This window comes from Ochotona curzoniae, unplaced genomic scaffold (assembly GCF_017591425.1).
Source record: "Ochotona curzoniae isolate NIBS_2020 unplaced genomic scaffold, NIBS_Ocur_1.0 scaffold_4505, whole genome shotgun sequence".
In the NCBI taxonomy this organism is placed as follows: domain Eukaryota; kingdom Metazoa; phylum Chordata; class Mammalia; order Lagomorpha; family Ochotonidae; genus Ochotona; species Ochotona curzoniae.
This window is the reverse complement of record NW_024467118.1, coordinates 22,182,771-22,205,598: the sequence shown is the minus strand read 5'-3', so window position 1 is coordinate 22,205,598 and position 22,828 is coordinate 22,182,771. Positions and strand designations below refer to the sequence as shown.

At 47.0% G+C, this 22,828-nt stretch overlaps 1 protein-coding gene across 2 annotated transcripts in view; it reads left to right on the top strand.

The window, feature by feature from the left end:
- The first annotated feature begins 1,117 nt into the window (after positions 1-1,117).
- RELL1 (RELT like 1) overlaps positions 1,118-22,828 on the top strand; it is a 56,830-nt gene continuing 35,119 nt past the window's right edge. Inside the window, exon 1 of one of the 2 annotated variants that reach the window (XM_040965725.1) lies at positions 1,118-1,290. In XM_040965725.1, the coding sequence (XP_040821659.1) occupies positions 1,203-1,290 (88 nt within the window). In that variant the 5' untranslated portion in view covers positions 1,118-1,202. The remainder of the gene's footprint in view (positions 1,291-22,828) is intronic. The other variant, XM_040965726.1, reaches the window with a different exon arrangement.

Sequence of the window (22,828 nt, the reverse complement as noted above, 5' to 3'; positions counted from 1 at the left end):
CAGGACAGGCTGCTTGCCAATCCTGCCAGACAGTGGAGTGTGAACATGCCACAGCTCAGCCCAGGGGCCCCAGAACCTGCCGGTGCCTTCAAAGGCCAGGCACCGTCTCCTTCATCCCCAGGCTTGTACAGCGATCTGAGCTGTGTCCCTGGCCATTCCCATGTCGGGGCAAATGTTCCTGACAGCCTCGCTGACCACGAGGAGGGCTCCGTGGGAGGATAACGAGCTCTCCAGAAAATGAGTTTGCCAGCCAGCTCCAGGAAAAGTCATTCTGGGAAGACCCACAGTGCCTGGCTGGCCCCCTCTGCTTGCTTGGTGTTCCTGGGTATCGGGGTGTGCCTAAGGGCCCTGCTTCCGACCCATCACTGTGTGCAGCGGCGGAGACACAGAGGGCCGGTCAGCGAGCAAACAGCTAGTGACCACTGTCATGGTGGCTTCACTTCCTGGCCTGTGAAACAGGGTTAATACGCACCTCACAGGGCTGATGTGAGGGCAGAAGGAGGTAATAAGTGACCGGGGCTCCTAAAGAGCTACTTCGTGAAAGTATTCATAGGGTGCAAGAAGCAACTTTCAGGGAGATAGAACTTCTCTCTTTTCCGGGATTTTTAACCAAACTTAGTAAGCAGAACGCCTTCCAGACCAGAAACTGAGGGCCATGCTTAGCGGAGGGGTTTGACAGAGAAAACAGACCGTACTCGCTCTCCAGGGCGCTGTCGGGCCGCGCGCCCTCTCAGTCTTCCCACGCTCGTCTAGCGGCATGCAGGGCGGAGGAGCAGCCCGGAACCGGTTGTCGCCCGAGGTTCCCGCTCCCAGCCCTCACGTAAATGCCGCGCGCTCTGCTCCGGCGAGCTCGGCGCGGGGAGGCGGGGCCCGGCTTCCGGTGGGAGGGGCATGGGCGGGGTTTTGGTCTACCCGGCGCGTTGCGGCCGTAGTTGAGTTTGAAAAGGAGGCGGGAGCGGCGGGGAGGGGCGGGGCCCTGGGGGCGGGGCCAAGGCGGGCAGCGGGCCAGTGCAGGGGGCTGCCCTGGGCGGGGCGGGGCGGGGCGCGGCGCGGGGGGCGTGGCGGGGCGCGATGGGCGGGGCCACGGCGGGGCGGGGTCGGCGGCGGAGGTCTGAGGCTCAGTCCGCCCGCGCGCCAGAGCAGCACCGCCGGCTGGGGCGCGGGACCGGGCGCGCCGGGGAGGAGGGCGCAGGGACGCCGCGATGGCTCAGCCGAGACTGCCGGCGTCCGCCGTCCTCGCCGCTGCCGTCTTCGTGGGAGGCGCCGTGTGTTCGCCTCTGGTGTCCCCGGGTGAGTGGCTCGCCCAGTGCCCGGGGCCGGGTCGGGTCCCCGGGACGTGGAAGGAGGGCGAGGGTTCGGTGCAGGAGCTGCGCTCTGCGCTGCAGCCGCTCGCGTCCCGGATCTTGCTGTCGGGGGCGCCTGCTCAAGGCCCCCGTGCACGGCAGCGGCCCCGACCCATGCTTCCCGGACGCCGACGCCGCCTTCCCTCCCCCCGGACTCCTCGGAGGGTCTGGGCCTGGTGGAATCGCCTACCTCGGGGCGGACTCCGTCACTCGCTGTCCTGTCCCCAGGCCCGGGAGCGGACGACACTGACAACGGGGTGGGCTGTTGGTGCCTCTGTCCCTCCCCTCACCCTGAAGTATTTGAGAAAAAAAAATAATACTTGGAGTATCTGTTTCTTCCCGGGCGTTTTTCAGCGATCGCCGGATTCTTGCCACAGGTCACGATTGACCCCTGTAGGCGCTGGATACACCAGGGTTTGAAAAGGGGAAGGTTCTTTGTGAACTGTTTTTCTTTTTTTTTTCCCTTTTTTTCTTTTTTGTGTGGCTTTCTGTCATCACAGAAGGAACCTTCTGCGGTCAGGGTAGGAAGCCACCAGCAGCGATGCCGAAGTGTTGTCTTCGCCAGTGGAACTTCCGATCAGGAGTTTCTTAAAGGAGGTCTAACTTTTGCCGAAGTCCTGGCTCACACGCCTGTTTGCATTGCTGCAGATTCCGGGGGTTCCGGGGGTTTAAAAATAATAAGCTTGCACCTTCTTGGCCATTTGGGGTTACCCCAGCCCGGGATCTGACATCAGCAAGCTCTTCCCAGCCTGCTTTTGGGGGTGGCATTGATGGTCTGAGTAAGCCACTGCAAACCTTCCCACACCAACTGTCTCTTCCACAAGGCTGCACAGGCTGCTGTTGGTTTTGAAACACTGGCCGTGGCCGACAGCCTTTAAACTTCGGCCTGGCGTTTTCATGGAAACCAGGTTAGGATGCGAACAGGATGGTGGCGTGTCTCCCGAGTCTTTATTAGCAAGCCCGTGTTTCCTTCAACTCTGCGCCCCGGGGAAGGGCCAGCACGTGGCATGTTTCATTGGATGGGACATTTCCATTTTCCTTCCATGTTTCATTGATGACACAGATAGGTGCATAGTCAGGTTCAAGGCTATCCGAGTCAGTTTCCTGAGGAATTTGGAGACCTGCTGAGCTGGGTGGTAAAATAAAGAGAACTTTAGCACCAGATGCCCTGGGTAAAATCCCTCCCTGAGGTAGGAATGTGTTTTGATGGATCACTGAGGACTAGCAGGGGGAGGAGGGAAGCTCTCCTCACAGCTGCCGTTTGGGTTTATTCCGTGCTTAGAATTGGGTGTGTACAAAGGACAGGCTAAGGAGCACAGACCTGTTGGCATGTCTCGAGACCTCTGTGGAGAGAAGATGCCCTGAACTGCCAGTATCTACCCCGGCCTCAAAGATCCTGTTAGTGTTTGAAGGCTGAGCGGAGGAAAGCAAGAAGAAAGATGGGAAGTCATTTGAGTGCCTACTACATGCCACGCTTTGGGTGGAGCCCTGCCTATGCATTTTAAAACTTCTTTCTTACTTCCAGTGAGGCAGCTGAGGCCTGAAGGGTTGAAATAATGCCCCAAACATTCCATTGGCATTATATCAGTCAGTATTCAGAGAAAAAGCACCTGCAGCCTGTGTCAGTGTGTGTGTGTGTGTACCTCTCTGGGATGACCCAGCCTGCTTGCTTTCAAAGTTCATTCCCTTTGCGCTGTATCCTGCTGCTCTCTGGAGAGAACAGAACATTAATCAGCCTCTGCAATCCTGCTGAGATTCTGAGATAAGGAGTTGAGGGTATCATAAAATAATAAGCATGTTCTTATGAGAAGTCCCAAAGTTGAGAAAAGAAAGGCAGATGGCTGCCCAGTGGGTTGTGGCAATATCTCTTTGACACCCTGGCTAGGGAGGAATCTCATTAAACTTCTGTCTCTTGGCAGCAGTGTTGGAAGCCGTATACCATGTGTACCAGAAGGGATGATTTTCCACATCTTGGCTTCTTTATGTGCTTAATATAAATTGCTCAACCTTTGGGCTTGTTTCTCTGGCAGACAGTGGGCACAGCCTTGGGGTAAGGAGTGGGCAGAACAGAGCTGGGTCACTGGTGAGATGAGAAATGTTGCTCTCTGGCGAGTCAGGCCAGCGTCTTCACTCCTCATTCAGATGCTGAGGATAAGGTTTCTTGAGTTCTGGGTTCTCCTTTGGCCAGGTGGCGGCCCAGCTCCACCTCTGCATTGTAGCCAGTGGGTGGGATGTTTGGAAGAGGCAGCCCCTGGAGCTAGTGATTCCATGCCCACATTTAACTGAAAAAAGAAATGAAAAAATTTGAGAAGTGCCCCCCCTTCCGTGACTTCCTGGTGCTGTCCCCTTCTCCACTCCAAAATGAATCAGTCTAACTATTTGGGAGTTTAAGTAGATGAGTTTGAGAGAGACCACAGTTCCAAGTTAAAACAAACAAAAAGTTTCGTTGTTATCATTTAAATGATTGTTTGGCTCTGATGTTGAGGTCTAATTATTTATTGGAACATTGTAATTAAAGGATTTAAAACAGACAAAACGAATTAAATTGTCACTGCTCAAAAACCATCCTGTTGAGTATTTCCAAATAATTTTAGAATACCTACTTCTGTGATTGGTAAGGACTTTTCTGGGTTGGTGAAGGCAGGTAGAATACTGAATCTGATGTGGCTTACAAGAACTGAAGTTGGAATTTTAAGTTAGTACCTTGTAGGCACTTTACTCTTTTGGGGAGAAGGAACTATTTTTATTATTATGTGTTTTGTGGCAAATAACAGCCTAAGTACTCAGCTCACATAATTCTTACAACATCTTGTGCTATATAATTTTATTTCTTGTGTTTATGGAAGAGGAAATTAAGTTTTTGAGAAGTTGAAAGTCACTCATTCAGGTGCCTACATTGGATTTTGACTGACTCAAGGCTTTCTGTGAGTAAGAAATTTCCTTATATTGTAGGATAGTCAAAGCAAATGGATAATGGCATGGTACTGTGGAAGCAGAGCACCAAACTTTGGGTCAGTGTTGTGGGCTTCAAGTCCACAGTCGAGAAGACACCTTGCCGTTTCAGAGGGTGCTAACCTCAGCCACATGTCCTCACCTGGGATGTGGACAGTGTGCCAGTTCCTGTCTTTGTCTCATTGGCTGCTAAGGAGCATCAACTAATCTGTCGTCTCTGAAATGTCAGTAGGAGGCAAGGAGGGCATGTATCTTTTAACTTCTTACTTTTTAAGCTGTCTTTTCCGCCAAAATACCTGTTAGGCTTAGTTAGTGTTACAGTGCCATTTACTTACTTTAGAAGTAGAGAGGCATGTTCATGTGTGTACACACACATACACACCCACACACACACACACTGCTCTGATCTTTTGGTTTACTCTCCATATACCTGCTAAGGCCAGGAACTCAGTGTAGGTCTCCCATGTGGGAAGCAGGAACCCATCTGCTTGGATCCTGAACTGCCTCCAAGGACCTATATTAGCAGGAAGCTGGGAATGGGAGACAAACCCAAGGCATTCCAGTATTGAATGTTGGGCATCCTAACCGGTGTCCAACTAAGAGCTTCATTTCCGTTTTCCAAGAACTTTTTGAAGTATCCTCATACCATAAGAATTTGTTCTTGTGCTGATGTCCTTGCAATGATAGAGTCATTATACTTTTCTAAAAACCGAGAGTGACATCTCATATTCCTCAGTCTGTTGTTATTGGGGATTATGTGGGCAACAGTTCCTTTCCCGGCTGAATTATGGCACTGAGGTACTTTTTGAAAAGCCTCCTAAATGGTAAAAAGATTATTAAGTTAAGGGAATAGAATCACCCTTGGTTCTTTTACTCTAAGTCATTCAGACTATGAATGTGTCTCATTACGGTCTCTCTCTGCATTTTTTGCTTAGATAGCATCAGTACAACTCTGTATGCTGCCTCTTTCATGCTTTGCTTTCTCCAGTTTCATACACACTAAAACAATGACTGCTTACGGTGCCCTTCTATGGATCCTCTGTATTTTGCCACCTCCTGTTAGGGGACTTCTTTTGTTGCCAGTTATTCCAAAATAAGCTGTAAAGCTTATTGTTTCAATTAACATCTTTGTTCAGCAAGTCTTGTTTGTGTGTGTGTATTTATTCTCCTTTATATTTTTTATTCAGTCTTGTTTAAACATTGTGTGATTTCCACAGAAAAATGAATCCTTGAAGAGGCAGTTTTGGGGAGAAACGTTCACATGTTTGAGGCCATTGGTAATATTGATGTTGCCAATGGCTTGTCCCAGTTTACGCAGCCATGGTGGAAGAGACTCACTTTTCCTGCCTTGGCATTTTCTCTTGAAAATGTATTTGTTCATTTGATAGGTTAAAAAAAATTGAGATTCTGATTATTTTAATTTGTACATCTGTCATTACTAGCAGATTGATTATTTTCTAGCATTTGAGGCATTTGAATATGTCTGCAATCCTTCTTGGATAATTCTAGAATATGCTCTGAAAACAAGGGGTTTTTTTTAATGGGTTTTTTTATTGTTGTATTGGTGATAAAACATAAACTTAACCCATGTGAGATTCTATATTTTGTATTTATACTGTCTAATTTGAATATTCGTATTTGGTGTTGCAGTGATTAATGAATTTGATTTCTAAGTGTTACATTTTGCGTACTAAAGGTATTGCATTTTATGGTTTTGGAATTACAAAGTCTGAATTATCCAGCATAGCTGCGCTTCAGGTTTCAGATAAGGAATTACATTTCTTCTTCTGTGATGCATTTGTTTATGTTTGTTTTTAGACAAATGTAAACAGCCCATGTGAATGTCCAAAATGACCTATAAAGAAATTAATTAAAACTCTAGGGCCATTTTTCAGAATAGCGGAATATGCCATGGAGAAAATATCCTCCATAGGTGAGTGGCACTTCAAGAAAAGAGGCTCTTCCTTGGCGTTCTTGTGTGGTCTTAGAAAAACCAAGATCCCTGGAAAAGGGAGGTTTTGTTTATGTGGTGGCTTTATGGATGACTGCCTGTCACAGTGGAAGCAGGGTGGTTGGAGGGGGAGGTTGGACTGTATCTCTTTTCTGTTTTGCTCTGCCAGTTATTGACACAGCTCCCTTTGTCAGCGAGAGAAGAAACTGAATCCACCCAAGGGATTTTTTTGCAGGGAGGGAGGGATGGGTGCAGGATGGCAGAGCCCAGCAGCTGACTCAGCTTGTGCCCAGTCATCTTTTCTTGAGCATCGTGCTTCCAGACTTGCTGGATTCAGGAAACCTGGTGTTCCATTCTCACTAGCGGTACCCCAGAGGCCTCTTGCTGCTTATCTTGGCTCCTTGGCTCTCCTTTGCTGTGTTAGTTTTGCAGACAGGGTGAATTGTCTTGCCTGGGGTCCCCTGTGCTAGCTGCCACCTGCCTGGCACTTGCACTTCTCCCCCATTTCGTTTGCATATTCCTTCTGTGTGTCACTGCATTCCACACCCACTAATAAAAATGCCTAGTGTTCAAAATGCCTAGCTCTACTGTTACTTGACTTAGAGCAAGAAGATTACTCCCAGGAGTTAGTTAGCCAGAGATCCTGCTCATTGCAGATCCAAAGGAATGAAAGCAGACCCTCCCCAATGAGGGCAAACACAGGCCAAGGAATCCTGCCACAGGCAGCAGGGCTGGACCCGCTTCAGTGGAGAGATACCTGTAATAGTGCAAGAGTCATCCCAGAGGGAGTAGAGTGCTGGCTCAGTTTCCTCATTTAAATAAGAAGCTGCGAGCCCTTCCAGGCCCTTCCAGCTCTGACATTACAAGATTCTGCATCGTTATCATGAGATCCTCCTTCAAACAGTCACAAACAAGGAAAGAAAAGATAAACAGTAACTAGGAAGGCTAGGAGGGACCAAAAGGCACATCAATGAGATTGTTACATGAAACTCAAGGGAAAATTGTTACAGCTTTGTAGCTAATTAGATGTAAATATATTGATGAATCTTCTAAGGATCTTCCATGAGAAAGTATTGCATTCTACCCTTAAAAGCAGCAGTCTCCTTTCTTGCTAAATTTTGGTAGCCAATAACTTTGTCCCACAAGCCTCTGCCTGGAGCTTGGCACATGCTTCCTCCAAGCTCCGCCCTCTCCATTACCAGCATCAGCAGCTGGGACTCAGCAGCAACATGGCATGGGGTACACACTAAGTCATGACAGAGAACCACAAAGGAAAATTCTGGAGTACTTAGGAATGTTGTTTCACCCTTTAGCTTTGATGCGCTTGTGATTCGTTAGGGACAAACAATAACAATACATTTCATGAGCATCTAGGTTATGCCATAGGCTGTGCCAAGCACCTGCTGGTTTTATGTATGTCGTTGTCATGACAGCCCACAAGACAGCTCAGCCTCATTTTTCTCCACAATGCAGATAAAGGAGAAGCCAGAATGTCCCATGGAGTCAAAGGCAGCTACGGCCTGTACATGAGCAGACGTTAGGTTTAGTGAGAGTCACGCCCCTCCTGTGTACTATTGGAGTTCAGGTCCAGGCACAGTGCCCAGATCAGGCATGCAGATGCAGGAGTAAGGCAAGCCAGAGGAGGGTCCAGATGTTCTGCCTTGTGGCCAGGGACTTTTCCTTTACAGCAAAGTGAAGAGTTGCTCTTCCTGATATCTACCCAGAAGTCTCACCTATGAGTCTCGTCCACTACCTCTCTGAATTGAGGAGAGGCTGTTTTTATCAGCTAGCCTCGCTGGGCCTCATTGCTCCAAAGACGAAAACCTGTGGTCATGGAGAAAAAAGGAGTAATCGTGGGAAAGTGGACCTACTGCCTCATCTGGTGGAATTGGTGGGAAGTGGCAGTGGATGTTTTTAACGCAAAGTTGCCTGCTTTTGTTTTTTTAAACACAAACCCATCCATGGAGCTCCTCAAAGACAAACTAAATTATGTTTCTATAGCCAGTACTTGAGCTGCATCTACTGTGTGCTGTACATGCTGTGTTTCAAAATTCTGTAGTACCATTCAAAATCATTTGTTTCATGAGTATCCATTTTCTGTAGCCATGACAAAATTCTTCAGAGCTGGTAACTTATAGAGTAAGGGTTCTTTTGGGTGGCTGGGCAGTCTAAGCCGTGGCACCATTGCCTGGTGAGAGCCTTCTTGTTGCAGCATAACACAGGGAGGACATCACATGGTGAGATGGAGCAAGCCTCTAGCTTGATCTTTGTTACAAGACTATGAATGCCGTCATGGGGAGGGGAGAGGTGTTCCATACTCAAGAGCTTGCCTGGTCTTAATCAACTTCCCAAAACTCCTTATCCCAAATACCATTAACCCACGAATTTGGGGATTCAGTTAACAATGTGTGAACTTTTAGGGAACACACTGAAGCCATAGTGATGGGTTAACTCTGATGATGTATTTATTCTTTGAGCACTTACTCTGGGCGAGGTATTGAGGATAAAGCGAGGAGAACAAAAAGGACTCAGTTTGTGCCTTTGTGAAGCTGGCAGATTATCAGGCAAGACCAGTAAGAAAAATGCTAAAGTGTCAGTTCTTCCAGAAGGAAATCGTGGCACAGAGTCGGTAGAGCAAGATGTAGATGGAAAAGTGAAAAACCAGTACTGGCTGGGCGCACCTTCCGGGGAAAGGAAGTTTAATCTTAGACCTGCAAAATTGAGGGAGGTAGCCATATGCAGTGCTGGCGGTCACCCATGGGAGGGGTAGGGAGGTTAAAGTGAGCAGCAGTGGTGCCTTGGACACATAGGAAGCTAACACTCAGATCACTGGGCCAAGCCCGGAGCGACTGGGTCACCAGCTCTACAACAGGTCTGGAGAATTTACTGTACTATTACTTTTCCAGGCGATGCTGGCCTGGGATCATATAAGAGCAGGAGAGGTGATAGATAAGAGCTGGAAGAAGTAGGTGCATTACAACCCTGTTAGCATGGCATTCTCTCCCTGGTTCTTGGGTTGTCTATTTTGTCATCCTTCCCATCCACTAGCGTGAGACTGAGGGATGTACTTCCAAGAATCTTTTCTTAATTGTGTCGGCCAACTTTATCTCCTTCTCAAAGTCTCAGGTCTACGTACCCATGAACACGTGTTGGGTCCATCCTGTCTCATGCTGTTGACCCCTCAGGAGCATGCGCTGTGTCCAGTGTGTTTGTTTTCTTTAACTGTGAGAAGTGCTCGCAGAGCTGAGGGCTTGCTCACATTTTGTTCTTACAGCTGCTGTGAGGGGTAGGTGGAGGTAATCTCTTTCCTGGGGATGAGGTGACTGAGTTAGTGTAACAACCAAGGCAAGGAGGGGAATTCAAATTCCCCGAGTGTCACCTGTTCTTAAGTGCTTTTGGCATCATTATGAAGTTGCTGCTAGAAGAAGGAAATGAAATTTCGAATGTGTTTTTTTTTTTTATTGTAGTTTCTTCTACTTAAGAAGAAAACAGAAAATATTATGAATGTAATGTATGTTTTGTTTTTAGCCAAACATAGATAATTAGGCCTAGAGCTTCTTGACAAGGAGGTAATTCAGTATACATGTCATTAGATTCAGGAATTATTTTAGCAGTCTATCACCTTAAACACTCAGCCACCTCTTCCACCAGGAATGATTTTAATAAGATTTTGGCATCAAGGAGATATTAAGGAAAAATTGGTTCCAGTTTCCTGAATAGACACAAATTAGACTATTACTCTTAGCGAACCAGATAAAGTTTACTGAATAGCTGAAAATCCATAAAGAACCCGTGTCTAATGTGTTATGTGATGGGGAGGGTTAAAAACAAAAAGCTCCTTTGCATACTGGTAGCATGTCAAGGCTTCATCCCTATGCATGTACTTACGTGGTTAGTTACTTACTTAGTGTGGTTTTCTGAGATTCCTTTGTGCGGTGGATGCTTGGAGAATTCACCAGGCTTGTCTCACAGTAAACTCTGGAGTATGGATTTTCCTGTGCTCCAGCAGCTCCCAGTAGCTGGAAGTCTCCAAGACAATCATGTGATTTAGCTGCGTAGTAAAGAGCTGCAGCTGGAACTTCCCGGCACTGGGGAAGTGGCAGATGGCTGTGGAGCAGGCACCCCTGTGTTTTCCTTTGCAGGTCTGTGCTGCCGCGTGCTGATGTGGCCTGAGTTCCTTCACTGCTTCCTGTGTACTCTCCACCCTCCTGCTCTGTGAAAGACAAAACATAAATCAGCCCCCAGTAGAGAAAGGGAGGCCTCGGTCATTGCTTCAGACTATGTGACTGAGCCAGCAGGCCAGGTGTCAAGAGTACAACTTACATCACGTGCATGATTGCCAAGTCAAGTGTCTTTTATGGCCCCCTTAGGTACAACTGGCAGATCTTTCTTAATCACAGTGTGTAGCTGAGTTAAAAATGAGGTTTTCTTCATCTGCGGTCAGGCAGTGCTGTGTAGGTATGTGAAATGAGCAAGAGGCGTGGTTTCATTTCTGCATAGTTGGGACTGAGGAGAGCAAGATAAGCTACAAACATAGAGCCTTATGTGGGTAGGATGAATGGCTTTGGGGTAATCACAGAACTCCAGGCAAAATTCAGCGGGGCTCTCAAAGGAAGGGGGTACTGTGTGGTGTGAGGGGTGGAAAAGGCTTCATAGCTTAAGCCTGGGTACGTTCAGTAGGCCTTGCAGAGTGTGCAGGGAATACAGCAGCCTGTGCTAAGGCGGGAGGTGGGCAGGACAGGGGAGTGCAGGCCCCTTGAGGACACAGCTTCCTGAGATGAGGCTGCAGAGGAGAAACTGAATCTCAGCCAGGAAACTCCTGAGACTGTGGCTTGGGGAGTGCAAGATAGGGGGCCAGAAAGGGCTCTTGGCATTGCTACGGGAGCCCAGGAAGCTGAGCTGAGCAAGCTCCGGGCCCCCATGGTGTCAGCATGGCTGTTGAGTTGGCTGTGCCTGTTTTCTCCTCTGGATGAAGAGCATGCACACACACACACACACACACACACACACACACAAACACTTGTTTTCTTCTTTACTGGTTTGGAGGATCACGTTAATAATGCAGGCCTCTGTAAGTAACCCAAGCACAGCCTGTGTGTAATTCAGTACGTTACATAGAGTAACTCCTCTGAAAGACAAGTCAGCTTGTCTGCTGCCTTCTTAATCACTCATCATTTATTTTTAGAAGACTGTTGAACATTTTCACTTTTGAGCCCTATTGTTGGTCATGTCCACAGGTTTTCCTCTTCTTCCGGGTCTGGACAGATGTCAGTGTCCAGACTGTACCTTTTAGGATAACATGTGAATCCTCACCGGGATGGTTTATGAATCTGTTTGCTGTGGCCTCCAGCTTTGTCATTTATGGCAATTCTCTTTATTCAATCCCTCCATTCCTTACATAGTAATGCGATAGATTTGGAGGAGAAAGAATGAATTTGAAAGAGAGGTGGCCTACCCTAGATTCCCACATACATGGAGATAGTGGTTACTCGGATAGTAGGCTCCATGCATCTTAGCACCTGGGCAGAGGTAGGACAGGAATAGGGGAAGGCTTAGGAGGAGAGTTATTATACTTGAACCATGTGACAGCGCAGTTGATCCATGCTGTCAAGTGGTGTGTTTCAGTATGTTAATGAGGGTACTCTTGACTGAGTCAGTGTGGTACAAGTGTATGTATTGAACATTTTTTGTTATTTATGATGAATGACTGTTTTTGAGTTTGTGATAAGGTGGCTCTTGGTGGGCGCTAGAAGCCTTCTGATGGCTGGTTGCCAGAGGAGCCAACCTCAGGGTCAGAGGTTGGAGCTAGGGATTAGGCCAGTCACCAGCAGCCAGTGATTTCACCACCCTGTCCTGTTGCATGAACTTCATAAGGACTCTGAAGCCTGGAGGCTGAGGGAGCTTCGGACTGTGGCACATGGATGTGCTGGGAGAGGCATCTAGAAAGGGCAGTCACTTCCTCCTCTGCCGGACTTCGTTCTGCTTCCATTTGGCTGTTCCTGAATTGTAGCCCTCATCATCAAAAGGCAGGTACACTGCTTCCTCCAGTTCTCCGAGTCACTCCTGCAGCTAGTGAAGGTGGGCTCATGGGAAGCTTTCAGTTTGTAGTCACCAGAAAGGTCACCCTGAGACCCCCATTTGTGGCTGATGTCTGCCGTGGGATAGTCCTGTGGAAGTCTACAATGACCTCACTGAGGGTTATGTTGAAATCAAATTGTAAGACATCTTATTGGGGCTGGATACTTGGGTGTGGGAAGAATCCAAAAAAAAAGTTTCTCTTACTGGGGAAAAACCAGTTCATAACTTGAAAACATTGTACCCGGATTAACCTTTTTGAATTAGAGTGGTTTACTGTTTGTAATTAAAGACTCTAGGGAATTAAAAAAACATTTAGTAGGAAAGAAAAAATGATGAGGCCAGTGGCTTACTGTCTCTGTATTTGCATTGTATTTTATGGTGTAATAAGGTGAAAGTTACAGCACTCTGATTTTCCTTTGACCTTTGTTTCCTGTGGCATAGACCAAGGTTCCTTAGCACTGTCTCTATCTCTGGCCAATGGAGATGTGCATTTCAATATATATATTATATATAACATATATGTATAATATATGTTATATATATTATTGTAAAGTCAGATATATAGAGAGAGGAAGAGAGACAGAGAGGAAGATCTTCCGTCTGATGATTCACTCCCCAAGTGATTGCAATGGCCAGAATCGAGGCAATCCGAAGCCGGGAGCCAGGAACTTCTTCTGGGTCTTCCACTCGGGCACAGGGTCCCAAGGCTTTGGGCCATCCTCTGCTGCTTTCCCAGGCCACAAGCAGGGAGCTGGATGGGAAGCAGGGCTGCTGGGATCAGAGCTAATATCTCAGCATGTTGAAGGCAAAGACGTTAGCTGCTAGACCACTGCACCAAGTCTGTCCATTTCAGTATTTTGGATGGTGGCCACAGGCAGTCCTTCCCCAAGGAGTTTCCAGTTCGCTCCTCTGGCTTAGCTTTGCATCTTGAGTAATGCCAGTAGATTGTGCTATGTGGAATTGGGAGCATTCAACTATTTTTGACCTACAATGGTAATGGTAATTTTTTTTATGTGTCTAAACACATGCTACTAGTTTTCAGAGTTCTTTGAGTTTCCCGTCAGTGACCTTCATATTGATTTCTTCCTCTTAAAATCAGCTTCTCTGTGTCTGCATTTCTCTAGTTACTTCCATTTAATTGTAACTTTGTCTTTACTGATAGGATCTCTCTTTTTCTTTCTTTCTTTTTTTTTTCTCTTCCAGTCCCTCTTTCACTCTGCTCTTTGTCCAACGGCATCGGTGGGAACTTCACAGCTAGGGACTTCAGCCGGACACAACACTGGGCTGCCACCGATACTCACCTTCATTTCTCGGTCTGCAAATTCTCAGAAGCAGGCCACATGCCTAGCTTGCTGGAAGTCTCTGGCTAAGCCTGTGACTAATTGGAAAACCCTCTATTCAGGGCCTTTGTAGTTCTCTGTTTAATCACTGTCCGTTTCCTGTTCCTGGAAGGAAGAGAAGTTCCGGGCTGGCGTGCAGAGGCTTGGAGCCCTGACAGCCATGGCTGGTTGCACTCTGCCAAGCAGTCCCCTTGGGGCGGCTGCTGCTCCCTCGGCTACAGGGCCTGTGCACTGTACACTCCGCAGGTAACATCAATTCCCTGTCCAGTTTGGTCCCCTGGGGCACTGTCCTTTCATCTAGATTTGATGTTGCAGCCTTCCACTTGTAGGCTTTGTGAGGATTACACCTGTTTTGCACTGGTAATGGTCATCAATGTCGTGATGGTAGCAGTGACTGCCACCTTGTTAGCATACATTGAGTGCTTACTCTACCAGGCGCTGGGAGTGTTCTGAGTGAATCACATGGATTGTTCGGGAAGAATTCCATGGTTATTTTCATTTCTAGGTGAGAAAACTGCTGTAGAGAGAAGTTAACTACTTGGTTGGCATCTCACACCCTAGGTGTGAGTTGAAGCTAGTGCCAGCCAGAGAAAAGCTGGCATGTGCTTAGCTTCCAGCACCTGAGCAATGGCTTCATTGAGTTTGGGCTGCACCTGCAACAGTTCAATTTTGGCCCAGCCATTCTTTGATTGGGGTGACTTTGAATTTGGTACTTTGTTTTTTTGTGGGGTTAACAATAATACCCATGACACAGTAGTGATGATTAGAAGAGAAGTAATGCCAGTTAATTTCTGGGCATGGGCCCGGAGTGGTAACCTAGTGACTAATGTCCTTACCTTGCACATGCCGGGATCCCATATGGCACCAGTTTGTGACCTGGAGGCCCCGCTTCCTATCCAGCTCCCTGCTTTTGGCCTGGGAAAGTAGTCGAGGTTGGCCCAAAGCCTCGGGACACTGCACCTGTATGGGAGACCCAGAAGAGGCTCCTGGCTCCTGGCTTTAGATCAGCTCAGCTCTGGCTGTTGCAGCCACTTGTGGAGTGGATCATTGGATGGAAGATCTCTCTCTCTCTTCCTCTCTGTATATCTGACTTTCCAATAAAAATAAAGTGAATAAATAAATGTTTAAAAAAATGCAGGGCACATACCTAAGCACTCAGTAGAAGTTCCTGTTTGCTGTGGCGGTAAAGCAGTTGAACATGCGAGGGGTTGTGGATGTGGTCATCTGGAGCTCCCAGCTCTCCTCGGAGAGTCAGCTGCCATGCCCTGTCTGGCTCTGCCATCAGCTGCTGGGCTGGTGTTGCTTTCTGAAGTCCGTGCTCTGCTCCACTCCTTGTGATCCCATGTGTTTAGTTCATGTCCTGCATGTAACCTCCCAACCATGGCAGGGTGAGTTGTACTCAGAAACCAGCCATGGAGCTCCCCAAGGCATGGTCCTGTGCACCAACTCCCTGTCTGAGCTCTGAGGACATGGATTCCTTCGGGAACATCACCTCCCCTACGCTTGCTGTTTCCTCCGGAAACAGGCCATCTGGTGCCATCCTGTCTAATGGCTTTGTTCGGGCACTTGCTACCCAGCCTTGCTCGAGTTTAATGATCCTTGCTCAGCCTCTTGGGAGGAATGCCCAAGAACAGATTCGTAAGACATCACAGCCTGTGGATAGTGGGAGTGGCTCTTGGTGAAGTTTCGTAAGCTCAGATTTAGCATCCCCTTAGGGATCTGGCAGTTTGTAGTGAGCTGAAACCCTTGAAAATCTAGCTGAGGGCCAATTCCCCAAGCTGGGTTTAGAAATGTACTGCTATTTGTAGCTTCCTTTTGCATCTGCATGCTGGAACCTTCTGCTCAGTTTGATGAGCCTAGGAGCATACTGGTGTAGTTACATATTTCCAAAAGTGTGTGAGTGTCTCAGCTCTAGAAAGAATCTCTTATTTATGTTTTTGAGAACTGTTGGGATTTGGCATAGGGGGTGTGAATACACAGAACAATCTATCACACCTAGTAGGACCTTAGTAACACTGCCTATCCAGGAGCAGGGAACATGGGTCCTCCAGCCGTGACCCGGGAGCCCTTCCAGAAGGAGAGTCTGTGTCCCATGGGTCACAGCCACAGGGGTTAAGGTGCTCTCTCTGCATTCCAGGAGTTGTGACAAGGATTGCAGGTACACACGAGGAGACCTTGCTCCCTACCTGGGGAAACAGAGCTGTGTGACTTGCCAGGGCTTTCCTGCCAGTGTGTGTTTTTGACTTTGACTGTGGCGTGTCTGAATGGTGTGTTGTTGCACTGAGACGGTGGGGAAGAAGATGTCAGAAGATCTGAGGCTCCCCTGCTCCTTTCTCTGCCTCTACTTGGAGATACTGTTTTGGGTTATTGAGAAGAGTGTACCAAATGAGCAAATCCTTAACCACCCTAAGTGAGTAAGTCTGGCATCATGGGTTACAAACAGTATAACCTATGTGAAAGTGCCTTGAGAAACATCATTGTCATTTGGGCGAGAACTTTTATATTGTTGTGTCTCTAGGTCATCTGTATAATGCAAAATTGCTTTAGTCTGTTCCCCACCCTTCCAGCAGAGTTTTAGATGCCTCATAGCTAGCATTACTATGTACATTGTATTTGCAACAAACATTTCACTAACTTCTAATAGTTGGCAGATAGCAGTGTGAACATGTGTAAGAAATCCTTAAAAGATTCCTAGAAAAGCTGACAATGGGAAATCTATGTGGATTTGAAAACATATTTTGCATCAAACCTTTTAATTCCATGTTTTCTAACTTTTTGAAGTACCCAAATATAACTGAATAGGATGCTTTTTGGTACATAGAAAGTCTTCATTTATTTTACTTTCATTTCCTCATCTGCAGATGGGGTGGGGGGCAGAGATGTGACAATGTTTGTTACTGGTGTCATGGGAATGAGATGAAACTGTACACAGAGCATCCGGAGAAGATTCCGCCACTGCCAACACTCAGTACATGCTGCCATTAATTAATTTTAAAGTAACAAACCACTCTAAATAACACATTATGTTTCAGAAAGAATCTGAAGCAAACATTAGATTCCACAGTTCTGCTGCTTTGAGGTCACTTTGGAAAATGACTTTCGGGAGCTTTGAGTCTTTCTTAAATGGACATAACTTAGAGTTTGAAAGGTGTAGCAGGGATTTAGTAAAAGTCTGTTTCCACATTTGCCTTCCAGCCTTTCAACCCCTGCCCAGGAGTCAGAAGCTATGCAATAGGGAAACTTTCCAAAGTGACAGTCTTGATGATGGTAACAGGAAGAGGCTTGTAGGGAGAAGGGGACCGCTGCAACGATGGGAGAACAGGAGGGAAGGAGAGATTCAGTGGGGACTCCAAGGTCCCTGCAGCATCCTGAGCTCTGCCCTGCATCTGTGTACTGCCCCCAGTGATGGGCTGCCTCTCCGAGTGAGCTCCCGATGCCTCCATGCCTCTATGCCTTGGCCCTCTCTGCCCTCCAGGTGTGGTCAGTGGCTTCCTAGCCTGTGTCCCAAGGAAGAGGAACTGCCTGTGTCCCTGGCCTGTGTCCCTGGGGAGAGAAACTGCTGCACCAGCCTTCTGCTGTCTTCTCTGCGTAAACCGCTATTTGCATTGGAAGAGTCCAGAAATTGAAGTTTTCAGTCTCTATAGGCCCTGGGCTGCTCAAGCTGGTCTCCTCCCAAGGAGTCGCTAGGGGAGCTCTAGCTCTGCTGAGGCTTTGGTGCTCCCTGGAAATTGAGTTTGGTCTGGGAGCTTCATGGCCTTAAGAAATAACTTTACAAAGTAGATGACCTCACAGAACAGAGGGCGCCAGGGACTCTCTGCAAAGTGAGTGTTTCCCTTCTTTAGTTTAAATTGAAGGTGGGATGGCAAATATTTGGGTTACTGTTTCAGTTTTCTTCAGCCTGGGGTGCAGGAGTGACTGGGTTTTATCTGCTCATCTCCTGCCTGTTGGTGATAAGCATTTTGGTTTTTTTCTGTTTTGTGCTTGTCTGGTCAAAATTAGTTTTTCATTTTGGGGCCTGACACAAAGTCCTTCACAGTGCCCAGTACTTCTATAATGGACCCTCCCTGAAGGGCAGGTTGTATCCCAAATTCCTCATGAGTAATTGGATTGGCTATGGTGGTGTGTTTTCCCAGCAGAAATGATCGTGATCCTGGCTGCTGTTTGTGTCTCCAGGAGCCCCCTAGCCGGATACCTCTGCAGGTCAGGGGCTGCTGGCAGGTCCGGCTCCACTGACTTTTGCGTGTCTGACCTTAGGGCCTGCCCTAGTATCTCTCTGTTCCTAGCGCTGCCTTAAGGCTAGCGTCAGACTCCTGGCCCCGCTACATCAGGATGACTTTTCAGGTGCTGCAACAAAATGAAGGCTGGTGATGGGCAGGATTCTGTGTTGTGGCTATTAGCACTGCCATCTGCATGCTCCCCCATCCCCAGCACAGCCGTCCTGCGAAGGAAGGGATGGTCAGTCCCCAGAGCTGTTCATTGAGGAGCTGATTGGTGGCTGGCCTCTGCAGCAGGTTTCACTGTGAGGTTTAGTGTTTATTTATGTACTAATGATTTACATTGTCCTCCACTTCCCAGACAAGTTCATTGGTTCACCTCCTGACGTTCCACCACTGTCTCTCTATGGCTGACACTGTGGGGATAGTCACAGGCTCTATAACTTTAGTTATCGCAAAAGAAAGCCTTTGGAGTGATTTCATCACACAGATGGGCTTTGTCCTCTCCCTAATTTGATTGGTGTAGACAATTGGATTTAGACTGTCTTTAAATAACTTAACAGAGGAGTTGGTTTAGCACCAGCTAGCAAGCCCTAACTCTACTAAAATTGCACTGATGGGCAGTACCAGGACTAATTGTGACCATTGTCTGTAACAGGGCCTGCCTGGATTTTTGTTCAACCTTTGCACCAACTTTGTACCCTGGGACAATGTTATATCTTCCCTGGAGAAGGACTCTCCGAGTACTTCTCAGCTCACAGTGTTGAAAGCATCAGAAACATGTGGGGCCCACAGTTTACACTCTAAATCATGTGATTCCCTGCCAAGGATCTGATAAACTGCCTCCGTGTTTAGGGGACAGACTAAGTGGAATAGAAATGTGTATAGCCTCCATCAGGTCAGCATGGCTTTTGCCACCAAATGGATTTGGTAAGATTGGTAAGGCTGTGATTTGAGTTACAGACACATTTGGTTTCTGGAGCTTTTTGAATTTTGCCTGCATGCCCACTGGATGGGCTTGCGTTTCTCCAGAAAGATCTACCTGCAGTGGATTGTAGGTGGGGCCAGAGGAGGTCAGAAAGAGGTGGAATTTTGATACCCACTGAGGATATGGGATTCTGTTGTGAGTTCTAGCTGAGGCCCAGAGAGGTGAAGCAACTTGCTCAATGTCACAGGTTGTGTGTTTTCCCTGGCAGCAGAGGTAGATGGAGGGTGATTTAGAAAAGTGAATGTTGGGCCTTCTTAATCAGTAATCTAGACACAAATAAGCCCAATTGTGGATTCTGTGATTTAAATGTCAGTTTAAAAAATATGTGTGTCTGTATGTGTGTGTGTGTGTGTGTGTGTTTAAAATCCATTTCTGGGTAAGCATGGGAGAGTTATCCAGTCATCAGTCAAGTTTGTTTCCTATCAAGGATCTATGGAATCAATGCTGGGAAAACCTCTAGCTTCCCAGAATGCACACCACTTCCTAACGAGAAGGCGGGATTGCTATCAGAGCCCTGGACCTGAGTTGGCACGAAGATGCTTGTGAGAGGTTGGCAGGACCTTCTTATCTGGAGTTTCTGGTCCATATCATTGTCTTCTTCATTATTTGGGCAGCCCTCAAGTCTCACCCACTGGGCTTGAGGAATGCCATTTCTGCGCCATCCTGTCTCCAATCCTCCCACCATGGGGGTCATTTGGGAATACAAGAAATGTCTCTTGGAAACCACCTAGCAAATTGCTTTGGCTTTTTAGATGGAGTTCAGACATTGCGCATACCTCGTCCTCAATTCCCTGCTATCTTTGATCTTTTGATCTCATGTCTTCTTTTGTAGTTTTCTCAGTGGAGACTACATGCATAGCATGCAGCAAATTAACCAAACCTGGCAGGGAAATCCCAAAGAGGTTTGAAAAATACTGGCCTTTGTTGGATTTTACATTTGTTATGCTGCCCACAATCACGGGTTACTAGTCAGAGCTGAGAACTGCCTGCTGGAGTGGCTCTTGCTGGGTGCAGAAGATTCTCCAGGTCAGCAAGACCTGGGTTTGGGAAGACAGCAAGATGTGGGCAGCCCAGGTTGTGACCCGTTTGAGGCGACTGTGGTTTGAGGCTTGGGAGGAGGAAGAATGAAGGACAAACAATAGAATTTCGTATTCATTCATCCCATAAACCACTGAAGTCTAGTAAGAGTGCATGTATAAAGCACATCCTGTTTCTTGTAGTAGAATCCATGGTTTTAGATTGTGGGGAGACTTTAAACTAGTTTGGGAGATATGAGAGAGCATGCCAGCATGCCAGCATAGCATCTTCGAGGAAAGTAGCTCCGTGATAAAATAAGCGTTGAGAGAAAAATAGTTACAGTTCCCCCCTAAAGCAGGGGTTGATAGTTACATGGTGTTCTCTTAGAAGCCCCGTTTCACATCATGCAGAATCTGGGGCTTAACAGGAAGCTGGTACACAGGTAGATAGGGCCCAAACTGCCTGGGGTGAATGCCAGCACTAGGCTTTAGTAACCATGTGACCTGGAGCACATTACCTAATCTTTCTGATCCTGCTGTTCTTCCCTTTCCCTGTCTGTAACTTGGAGGTAATCCTAGTAATCGATTTCTAGGTTTATAGTGAAGATTCAGTGCTTTGTTCCATGGTGGCTCATATATGCTCTACGATTGTGGTTGCCAGTAGAAAGTGATGTAATAAATGCATATGACTCATACATCTGTTACTTCTAGAACCATGCTAACCTGTTTTCTTTAGCTCTGTCTGCTTGCCATATCTGACCCTGATTGATTGCCAGTCTCTTGCTCTGCTGGGCTGTTCAGCCTGCGTGCCCCACACCCCACATCCCCGGATTAGTCAGTACAGTTGGAGATTTGAGGTGCATATCGCCACTGTGTACTGTGTGCTCTTATGCATTCGCTGACTGCCTCCCCCATTCCTTCACTTTCTCTGCTTGAGCCAGGTTTGTCTAGATCCAAGCTCCCTCTTCTGCCCTAGTCTGGGTCCTCAACTGATGACTTTGTTTCTTTTGGTAAGGGAAGATAGAGGGAGGTGGACTCTTGGTCCACTGCTTAGGATGTTGCCTGGGACTCCAGCAGCCTGTATCTGAATGCCTGGGTTAGAATCCAGTTCTATTCCTGATTCTCACTTTCTCCTGGTGAGTACCTTCGGAGGCAGCAAGTGGTGAACTACTTGGATTGCCACCACATACCTGGTCTACCTGGATTGAATTCTGAGCTGGCTTCAGCCTGAACCAAACTCCATCATTGTAACAAGCACTTGAGGTGTGAAATAGCAGAGGGAAGATCTCTGCCAAATAAATCAGAAGTAAGAAAAGAATAAAATAGTAAAAGAAAATGAAAATGAATAATAAAAGAAAGCTAAATAAGCAAATAGGCAATAGAGACAATCTGTACATGGTCGCTCAGCTTCCACCCAGCTTCTAGGATGGTGTCAGGAAGAAATGTCTTTCTTATATCTCCTTTCATATGGAAATCATCTCTTCACATTCCCTCTCAGCCTTTTCCCTTGGCTCCATCCCCTCTATGTATGAATATATGCTGCAGTGGTTTGAGGGTGTTCCCCTTGTGTTGGAGACTTCGTCCTCAGGGCAGCAGCGTGGAGAGGCAAGTCCTGCTGGGAGGTGTCAGGATCTTGTGAGGGGAGCCCTCATGAATGAATTCCTTTCTTGCTTGAGTGAGCTCACAGGCCTGGGTCACCACAGCTTGGTGCTGTCAGTGGAGGCTGGCCCTCAGGCGTGCTTGCTTTTTCATGGGCCACCTGCCTTTCCACTTCCTGCAAAAGCTGGTGTAGCCCAAGGCCTCACCAGATGCAGCCACCTGGTCTCCACTTTCCTAGCCTCTAGAATCACGAGCTTGAGAAATCCTGTATTCTTGCTAGATTACCCAAGCTCATGTCTTCTATTATAGCAACAAATGGAGTAAGACAACATTTATTCACTTGAAGACAAAACAAAACAAAACAAAACAACTAGACTGCAAACAAATGTTTCTTCCCTTGACCCGAGAGTGAACTGTCCTACCCTCTTTGGTTGCTCATAGGGGACTTTAGAGCGTCCCCAGATGCCAGCCCAGCCAAGCCCAGCAAATCTGGCTCTGGCTTGCCTTGCAGTGCTCTGGAAACCTCCTGCATGCAAGACCACCAGAAATCTTCTGTGGACTGTTTCTGTCCCCTGCTGTATTTTTTTAATTATATTTTTCAGTTTTTAAAGAACATTTACTTCGAGAAGCTACAAGAGAAGCATGGAGTGAACTCTGACAAGGAGAAAGTTTAAAAATACCAAGCTTTGTCCTAAATTAGAAACGGAAATTTCCCATGTGTTCTTGAGAACATCTTTGTGGCTCGATTTTTCTAAGTTCTTAAGATTCTTTCCAAAGATTCCTTTTAGGTTGTTTCTTTGCATTAGCATAAAGACACTGAACACAAGGTCCAAACTCCCATGAGGTTTTTAAGGGTACAATACAGTACAGGCAGGTCTCTAGAATTTATCACACAATTTATCAACTGAAACTGTACCTGTTGGACAGCATCTATCCATTTCTTCTTCCCTCCAGTCCCTGAAAACCCCATTCTCTATTTCTGTGAGTGTGGCCCTTGTAGATGCCATGTACAGTTAGAATCATTCAGCGTTTATGCTTCTGTGCCTGGCTTGTTGCATTTGGCATAATATCCCAGGTTTAGTCATGGTACCACGCATGGCAGGATTTCCTTCTTTTATCAAGTTGAATAATATTCCATTGTATGTTTGCACCATAATTCCTTTATCCTTTCATCTGTTGACGGATGTTTAAGTTGTTCTCATATCTTGGTTATTGCAAATAATGCTGCATTTCCTTTGGATATATACCCAGAAGTGGAAATTCTGGGTCATGTGGCAGTTCTATTTTTGATCTTTACGGAACTCCAAGCTATTTGCCAAGAGCACCTTTTTTTTTTTTTTTTTTTTT